Source organism: Protobothrops mucrosquamatus, unplaced genomic scaffold (assembly GCF_001527695.2).
Source record: "Protobothrops mucrosquamatus isolate PMUCROS unplaced genomic scaffold, P.Mucros_1.0 scaffold2928, whole genome shotgun sequence".
Lineage (NCBI taxonomy): Eukaryota > Metazoa > Chordata > Lepidosauria > Squamata > Viperidae > Protobothrops > Protobothrops mucrosquamatus.
Window position 1 is genome coordinate 216,414 of NW_015388953.1, and position 10,412 is coordinate 226,825.

General features: G+C 37.5%; 1 protein-coding gene across 1 annotated transcript in view; it reads right to left on the reverse strand.

Moving 5' to 3' along the window:
• Positions 1–10,412, reverse strand: part of KDM2A (lysine demethylase 2A) — a 94,535-nt gene that overhangs the window by 61,456 nt on the left and 22,667 nt on the right. The window contains exon 4 of the mRNA XM_015826007.1: positions 3,120–3,258. Within this exon, the coding sequence (XP_015681493.1) occupies positions 3,120–3,258 (139 nt within the window). The remainder of the gene's footprint in view (positions 1–3,119; positions 3,259–10,412) is intronic.

Genomic DNA, 10,412 nt, shown 5'->3' on the forward strand with positions numbered 1-10,412 from the left:
CTGGCCTAGGGTAATTTTTAGGGGGGTTTTAATTATATTTTAAATTCGACAAATATTTAATATTCTTTTTAATTAATTTTAAATTTGTATTGTTTTGTATGTATTTTAAATAGATTGTCAGCCGCCCTGAGTCCTACGGGAGAAGGGCGGGATATAAATTCAAATATAAATAAAATAAATAAATAAATAAATTTATTTTCAGGCCTGCTACTTCCCCATAGTCCTCCAGCACTTCCATCAGCCTAAGACCAGATTGTACAGGCTCTTCAATAATAAATACAAAGTTGTCAGCAAATGCCTGTACCTTAAAACTTTCTTTTCTTACTTTTAAATCTTTAATTTGTTTGTCTTCTTGAATTGTTCTAATTAAAGCCTTTAATGATAAGATAAAAAGCAGTGGAGATAGCGGACAGCCTTGCCTTGTGCCTTTTTGGATTAAAAAGTTCTTTGTCGTTTTCCCATTTATCACCATTCTAGCTTCTTGTCTGGAATAGATTGTTTGGAACATCTTTATAAATTTCCCCCCCAAATCCATATATTTTAATTGTTCTAGTATGAAGTCCTATTTGACGTTGTCAAATGCTTTTTGCGCATCAATGAATATCAACGCCATCTGTTTTTCATTATGACCTTCATAATATTCTATCGTGTCCAAAATAATCCTAATATTATTCCTTATATGCCGTCCGGGAAGAAAGCCGTTTTGGTCAGTATGAATAAAATTCTCTAAAATTTTCTTTAATCTATCTGCCATAACTGTCATAAAGATTTTATAGTCCGAGTTTAGTAGAGATATTGGCCTATAGTTTTTAATATAAGTCAGATCAGAACTTTCTTTGGGAATCAATGTGATTGTTGCTTCTTTCCACGATTCAGGTATCTTAACTTTATTCAATACATCATTATACACCTCTAATAACAGTGGGCTTAATAATTATATCAACATTCCCTGCAAAACTTCTGAAATTCTGTGAAAATCTGTCCTCTGCATCATATAGCCCAGTGATGGCAAACCTTTTACAGACCGAGTGCCCAAACTGAAACCCAAAACCCACTTATATATTGCCGGGTGGGCGTGGCCCATTGGGTGGGCATGGCTAATTGAATGAGTGTGGCCATCCCTGGAAGATAATATTCTAATAAGAAAATGTAGTAACACAGAAGGCCTGTCTTTGGGTTCCTCCTACATGGTTTGTTTAATCAATGGGACTGGAAGCAAGAGCATACAAGAAAACCGGTCCCTCAAGAGGACTAAGAAAAGCAAACTGCAGCATTTTATCTTCCATCCCAATGCTGTGATGAGAAAAGGAGGAACTACATGCTAAGTTGTAGGGTTTGCAGGAATAGCACTCCTTTATGATAAATTATTATTGCTTTTCAGATTTCATGCTAAAAGTTCATGTATAATGTTTGGAATATGGCTTACATAGCAGAAACATAAACCAGTATTGGGGGGGGAGAGAGAAAGATAAGTGTTTTATTCTGAAGGAACTGGCAGATGTGATCTCAGAATCATTGAATTATATCTTTCAAAGATCCTGGAACACTGGGGAACTACCAGAGGACTGGAAAAGAGCTGATGCAGTTCCCATCTTCAAAAAAGGAAAAAAAATGGATCCAGGAATCTACAGACCTATCAACCTGACCTCAATACCTGGGAAGATTCTGGAAAAGACAATCAAGCAACAAATCAGCAAACATCTAGAGGCAAACAAAGCCATTACCAAAAGTCAACATAGGTTTGTCATAAATAGATCATGCCAGACAAATCTTATTGCATTCTTTGATCAGGTGACAAAATTAGTGAACCAGAGGAATGCTGTGGATATAATTTAGTTGGACTTCAGTAAGGCATTTGATAAAGTAGACCACAACCTTCTACTTGATAAGATAGAAAAACGTGAATCCAGATGGATTCGTACTGGCTGACCAGCCGTACTCAGCGTGTGGTCCTCAATGGAACTGCATCTACATGGAGGGAAGTGTATAGTGGGGTGCCCCAGGGCTCTGTTCTGGGCCCAGTGCTCTTCAATATCTTCATTAATGATTTGGATGAGGGGATAGATGGGGAACTCATCAAATTTGCAGATGACACCAAGCTGGCAGGAATAGCCAACACTCCAGAAGATAGGCTTAAGATATAGAAGGGTCTTGACAGACTTGAACACTGGGCGCTTTCTAACAAAATGAAATGCAATGGTGAAAAAAATAAGGTCGTACACTTAGGCAAGAAAAACCAAATGCACAGGTGCAGGTGGTACCTTGTTCAATAGTAGTAACTGTGAGAGGGATCCCGGGGTCCTAGTGGACAATCACTTAAATATGAACCAGCAGTGTGCTACAGCTGCCAAAAAAACCAACACAGTGCTAGGCTGCATTAACAGAGGGATAGAAATATGTTGACTCTAGAAAGAGTGCAGAGAAGAGCAACAAAGATGACTAGGGGACTGGAGGCTAAAACATATAAGGAATGGTTGCTGGAATTGGGTATGTCTAGTTTAATGAAGAGAAGGACGAGGGGGGACATGATAGCAGTGTTCCAATATCTCAGGGGCTGCCACAAAGAAGAGGGAGTCAAGCTATTCTCCAAAGCGCCTGAAGGCAGGACAAGAAGCAACGGATGGAAACTAATCAAGGAGAGAAGCAACCTAGAACTAAGGAGAAATTTCCTGACAGTCAGAACAATTAATCAGTGGAACAACCTGCCTCCAGAAGTTGTGAATGCTCCAACACTGGAAGTTTTAAAGAAGAAACTGGACAAGCATTGCTTATCCCATCATGTCATGTCAGTATTTTATCTTTATTAAATTCTAAACTACCAAAATTATGTACACTCTTATAGATGAAAATCTGTTTGTCTTTCATTTGTGATGTACCATTTTTGCCATAATTTTCATTTGTATTTTCAAATGCTCTATTATTATAAAAAACACCAATCAAGTTTCTAACAAAGGGGCTGAATTTTTTTAGAATTTTAATATTTATTCTGCCCAATAGCATCAACTATCGATGCTATTGGGCACAATAAAGAAAACAAAATTGCTTTGTCACAGCAGTTAGATGAAATACTCATATGTAACCTCCCCTTGGAAAGGCAGTATGGTAGAAAGGATACTCACCTTTGCCTTCCATGAACACTACAAAGTTAGCATTAAATTTGCTGGTAGTAAGTTTTTCTTCAAGGTCAAATGTTCGCTTGCCTTCAATTTCATCATCTGAGATACCATCATCCTCATAGCGTCGTCTCATAGCACCACGCTGTAGAAGCAATTAGAAACTATAAGTATAGGATGAACCATAGCGAAGAATCTAGTAGCCAAATAGTTCCCAAGATAAGCTATACACATTTTAATTATTAGTTTTAAAAGAGACAAAGATAAAACAATATAGAAAACAAAGGGGAAAAAAACTAATGTTGAACAAATTATTTATGCAGTTGCAATATCAAAACACAAACATAAAATAAACAACTGAACAGAAAACTTCCTAAAATTAATAAGCTAAATTTACATAAACAACTAAATATATTATATATTCATTTAACTATAATTTATCAAATTAAGCATTAAAATAGTATTTTCTTGTAAAATATTATGAAAAATAGTTTAAACATATTGTGTCTGTTCTTGATTACTAAAACCCCCAGTCATATAAAAAATACATAATTTTTTATTCCAGTCCTTAATATTGAGGACAATACTTTTCCAATCTTACAGTACAGTACATTTGTTTAGTGACTATTCAAACTTACAGTGGCACTGAAAAAAGTGACTTATGACCAGTTTTCATACTTAAAACTGTTGATTACATGGTCATGTAATCAACATTCACGTACTTGACAACCTGCATGAATTTATGACAGTTACACAGTCCCAGGGTCCTGTGATTACCATTTGTAACCTTCCCAGCCAGCTTCTGAGAAGCAAAGTCAATGAGGGTAGCCTGATTCGCTTAATGTCAGCATGATTCACTTAACAACTGCAATGATTCTCTTAATACCTGTGGCAAAAAGGAAGTAAAATGGGGCAAAACACACTTAACTGCATTGCTTAGCAACTGAAATTTTGGACTCAACTGTGGTCATGAGTCGAGGACTACTTGTATCTAAATTATTCCTCATTTCCATCCCATGCCCCAAATAATCAATATTCCTCAAAAAAGGTCAGATTCCACAATTTTATTTTAATAATAATATGGATAGAATAAAATAATAACTTTCTTATCACTTTGAATATACACTAATCGGCATACATTAAAATGAAATTTCATTGCATACAGCTCTCAGAGGGTTTACCACCTCCGATATATACTACATAAGATGCATGTCCATCTTATATACAATAACCTTGTTTAGCTCACAGCAAAATTGACATAGAAAATAAAACAACACTACTATAGACTTCACGGTGCCCCAATAAGCAGCACTTCCACCACACATTTGCACCATATATTCTTTGGACTCCATTCATATCCTAACTGAACACCTGGGGGAACAGCCAGCTCTTAAGGGCTTTTCAGAGGGCTTAAAGGGTAGGATCCCTCCAGAAGCTGATACACCACAAAGGCTTATTAAATACCAAAGAGATCAAACTGATCTATAAGATAGACCAAATGAAATTTATCACCATTAATCAACCGCAAAAGGTACAGCTTTACTTGGAACACCTTATAGCCTGTAGCTTTATTATTATTAAACAGCACCTACCGATCTCAGGTCTTTGATAACAAAAATACCAAATCTAATCTAAACATCTGGCTGACTGTTCTTCCAACCATAATACTGAATCAGATCACAACATTTAAGGGGGGGACCTGGAACATGCCCACCTTATCTAGCTTGGTGGGAATGGGCAGATATCCTCAGAGATACCAGTTCTGCAAAGAGCCTGGCCCTGTGGCGTTCACGTTTTTAAAGGAGATAACTAGCAAGTTGAATTGTTCCTAAAAATAAACTGACCATCAGCAGTCCTGCAATAGCAGCAGGGTGCCTAGAATTGCATGTGCTGCTGCATTCTGGACCACTTATAACTTTTGGATGATCTTCAAAGGCAGTCCCATGCAGAGCATACTGCAATAAACTAATCAGGAAGTGACCAGGGCATGAGTGAATGTCAGCAAGGCCTCCAAATTCACAAATCATGAATTTGTGCAAAGGTATTTTTCCTCCAGCAGGAGCCACGAGTCTAGAATGAAACCCAAATACTGTACTAATTCTGTCTGGAAGAGTGTTACACCATCTAAAGTAAAAAATAAATAAATAACACCTCTCCAGATTGGAAGGGAGGGGGCAAAAACTCAAAGCCACTTTGTCTGACAAGTGTTGAGTCAGAACTGGTTCCTCCCTGTCTAGACTATAACAGTCTCCAAGAAATGGGTAAGCATCTGTAGAGAGTAAAGATGACCTTGACAGATAGGTATGAATGGCCATTTAACAATTGTTAGAAGTTATAAATGTACACCAAAAGTGTACTTATAACAGGAGTTCAAAATTGTATCTAATTAGAGGTCTCTGTAGTTATGTGACCAGGATTCAATTATTCCTAAAATGGCAGCCATTTTTAGTCTTGTGCCCACAGTTTTTTCCCTTGGCCACATGACTAATCAAAGCAACCAGTGTGGTTTTTTTTTCTTCCTCACTGCTGCCAAATAGAGGACTAGAGGAGTAAATCTCTTGCTGCTGCCCTTGATGCTTCTTTCATTGCTGTTGCCTTGAGGACTGGAGTAGGTGTACTTGCCTTTGTATGTACTTAACATATTTGTTTCATTATAGTACTGTGCTTGTTTCTAAGTACTTTACAAAGATAAATTATTTTTAATTACTGTGCTTGTTTGTATTTATCTTGGAATTGCTTGCAGAAATACTAGCCGGCCTGTAAGAAAGCAAATTTAGTAAAGTTCCTTTGCATTATACTGTACTATGTTTTTTGCACGTGTTTGAGATTGCTGCAGAAATACTAACCAACATCTATAGAAAGCAAAGATATTGTGAAGTTCTTTATCGCTCTACAGTACTCTGTTTGTTTTTGCTTTGAAGGTTAGTGTGTACTGCTACAGATTGCTTGTAGAACAGCTGATGGGCGGGCAAACCAAAGCAAACAGCAAGGCTGATCTTCTTTCACTTAATGACCTGGTTGATTCACTTAACAAGCGTGGTAAAAAATGTCGCACAAATGAGTCCAATTTATTTTATGACAGTTTTGACTTATGACCTTAATGGGCAAGGTCCATTAGGGGGTCATATCCTGAGGAGTACCTGTATGTAGGATTCATTACTTTTAGGCCAATGTTTCTTAAACTTTTTGCTCTCCGGATCTCTTCCAATTTTTGTAAATTACGAAAATTATGTTTGTATGGATTATATTTACTGATATTTACTGCATTAAAAATTAAAATTAATCTATTCAAGGAATATTTTATTGTAAAAAAATAATAAAATTAAACCCATTGGATATTAACATAAATAAAGTATTTATGAAAAAATGCTATTTTAGTGAATAAAAAAATGAGAAGAGTTACACTGTTTTAAATTTTTGCAAGTGTCCTCAATATCCAGCTAATAATTTTGATTCTGCAGATACCTAAAGTTCCTCAGACCACACTTTAAGAAACAATGACCTAGGCAAAAGGGATTGAAATATTTTCTTAAGTCCAGAGCAATGAGATAACATTGCTTAAACTCTTCCCAGATAATCAAACTAGGACGTGCCTTGGTCAGTTTCATAGGACCTGCCCAGCTGGAGTTCAACTCCGCTCGAATAGGCATCACAGCAACTCTGCAAGGGCTCTCTTTGCCCTTTCTTATCCAAGAGTGCCCTGGTAACCCAAAACAGGGTCCACTGGGTAGCTATCTGCAGATACAATAAGAGCAGCAGAGTGAACTAGTCTAGTCTAGTGAAAAGAAACACTAGGGGTGACATAATAGCAGTATCCCAATATTTGAAGGGTTATCACAAAGAAAAGGGGGTTAACCTACTTTCCAAAGCACCAGAAGGCAAGACAAGAAACAATGGATAGAAACTAATCAAGGAGAGAAACAATCTAGAAGGAGAGAAACTAGAACTAAGGAGAAATTTCCTAACAGTGAGAACAATGAACCAGTGGAAAGGCTTGCTTACAGAAGTTGTAGGTGCTCCGTCACTGAAGGTTTTTAAGAAGAGATTGAACAACCATTTCTCTGAAATGGTACAGGGTTTCCTGCCTGAGGCAGGGTGTTGCACTAGAAGACCTCCAAGGTCCCTTCCAATTTTGTTACTCTGTTATTAACTCACTTTGCTGCTTTTATTATCACATGTTAAGTCCTAATGAAGGCTCTTACCTATATCTGGTTGGCATCACCTTTCATCTTTCTCTAGTGGGCTATAAGTCTCTCTTAGGTCTGTTCATCTCCCAGAACTCCTGTGTAGACCAGGATACTGTGCAGAACACATGACTGCAAAGTCCACAGAGGCAGAATTATTGGAATATGCTCATTTCAAGTCATGATTAAGACCTCGTCTGAACCATGAAGCAGAGCTTCAGGAATAACTCTAGATTTTCTCTGAAACCCTCTTAGGTTCATCAGTAACCAATCAAGACCTTTAGGTGTCCTAGAACTCCAGGATCAAAAAGGCACAACCTGTCTCTGGCATGGGACTGAGGCTAACATCCCTGAACCTCAGATCATGTTACTATGGCTTAGCTTAAGCAGTAAGAGAAGCAGTACAGTACATACCCAAAGACTAATCAACAGTCATTCCATGCATTCTAATTCTGCTTTTACATATGAATAAAGCAAATAACACGGAACAGTTCAGAACACAGCTCAAGAGACTGCCAATTTTGCAGTGAATATTTTCCTATTTCCACAGCATTTTCTATTTTTCCTTATCTGTTTTAGTAATACTTTTAGTAAATGTAATAAAATTTTAGTTAATATTTATAAAAACTAAAATGGGTTAATTACATAAGATGACGATTTATTTCCTATAGGCAGCTTTGCCTATATGACAAGGTAAAAATATGTTCATTCTACCCACTGATGGCCCAGTTCTTCTGCAAAATGTATACACTAAGCAGTTTATAAAAATAAACAGCAAAACTAGTGCAGCAATAAAATATATATTGTATATACCTGATAATGCACATTTTTATGCATTATTAAAGTGTAAAAGAACATGTTATAGCCCTCTTTCCAAACCTCAGCGCTTAATGCACACAAGGTTTTATTGAAACCAACAGACTCAAGGATGCAATAGGCAGAACTGGTGTCCTCTTGTCCCATCACTTTCAACTTGAGAATGCACAGCCTGAATGTCTGCAGAGAGCTACAATGAGCCATGCTATTATGGCTCATGTATCCTTTAATGCAAAGAGCACATTATTAAATAGCCTACATAAATAGGACCCTAAGTTATTTAATACACAATATTGAGGAAGCCTTGTTTGTTGAGATCTTCTAGATTCCCTAGAGATTTAGAGCATCCCTAGACAGACTGTTTTATTTACATTATGTTGCTGTAGAAACATAAGTGGTTGTAAACAAGATACATTATCTCTATCTTAAGCTCTGCTTTCAAAATCACATCTGAAAAAGCCTCAGCATCCAACTCAAAAGACAGAAGACTATTTGGTTTTGTTCAGCTTATGCTTAGATAGTTCCCTATATCAAAAATCTCTGGACTCCATATATAGTCCAAGATGGTCCTAATATATAGTTTAGCCTATGTTTGAGTCTGTTTTATGTTCTTGTGTTGAGGAAATCAACAAATATTTTTGATCTTAAATATTTGGTCAGCAATAGCATGTTTTATTTTCTCTACTGCTAACAAGCTTTATAAAATAAATGCATCTATTCAGTCAATATTTAATCTCAGATTACAGTTTTGCCGACTGATTAAGGGGAGTAAATAGCAAAAGAGCTGGGACTGGGAATTCTCAAAAACCCTTTTCTATTGGTCATACAGGCAGTATAGATGTCAGGGGAAAAAGATGAAACAAGTCTAGCAATTTTGACCAATAGTACCAAGTTTGCATCTGGAAACAATAGCTGTTCTGCACTTTAAATATTTTGGCAACTATCAGTTATTACACAAAAGAGGGGAATAATAATAATAATAATAATTAATAATAATAATTTGGAAGGGACCTTGGAGGTCATCTAGTCCAACCCCCTGCTCAGGCAGGAAACCCTATATCATTTCAGACAAATGGCTGTCCAGTTTCTTCTTAAAAACTTCCAGTGTTGGAGCATTCACCGCTTTTGGAGGCAGGTTGTTCCACTGGTTAATTGTTCTGTCAGGAAGTTTCTCCTTAGTTCTAGGTTGCTTCTCTCCTTGATTAGTTTCCATCCATTGCTCCTTGTCCTGCCTTCAGGTGCTTTGGAGAATAGCTTGACTCCCTCTTCTTTATGGCAGCCCCTGAGATATTGGAACACTGCTATCATGTCCCCCCTCGTCCTTCTCTTCGTTAAATTACACATACCCAATTCCAGCAACCGTTCCTTATATGTTTTAGCCTCCATTCCCCTAATCATCTTTGTTGCTCTTCTCTGTACTCTTTCTAGAGTCTCAGCATCTTTTTTACAACATGGTGATCAAAACTGGATGCAGTATTCCAAGTGTGGCCTTACCAAGGCATTGAAAAGTGGTATTAATACTTCACGTGATCTTGATTCTATCCCTCTGTTAATGCAGCCTAGCACAGTGTTGGCTTTTTTGGCAGCACACTGCTGGCTCATATTTAAGTGATTGTCCACTACGACTCCAAGATCCCTCTCACAGACTACTATTGAGCAAGGTACCACCTATACTATACCTGTACATTTGGGTTTTTTTGCCTAAATGTAGAACCTTACTTTTTTCATCATTGAATTTCATTTGGTTAGATAGCGTCCAGTGTTCAAGTCTGTCCAGATCCTCCTATCTTCTGAAGTGTTGGCTATTCCTGTCAGCTTGGTGTTGTCTGCAAATTTGATGAGTTCCCCATATGTCCCCTCATCCAAATCGTTGATGAAGATGTTGAAGAGCACTGGGCCCAGAGCAAAGCCCACTACACACTCTATCTATCTATCTATCTATCTATCTATCTATCTATCTATCTATCTATCTATCTATCTATCTATCTATCTATCTATCTATCATCTATCTATCTATCTATCTATCTATCTATCTATCTATCTATCTATCTATCTATCTATCTATCTAATCTATCTAATCTATCTATCTATCTATCTATCATCTGGAAATGGGGGAGATAAATATAGAGCCCTTGTCATGGTCAGATCATGCACTCCTTAGGATGGACTTCCGGACCGCTTCCCCCCGCCGCAGGGAGACGGAACCGCCTAGATGGTTCCGTCCCAGGCGCCTGATGGACCCGGAGAGGTTTCTGACGGAGCTTGGGCCATATCCGGAGGATCTAGGTCACGACTCGGC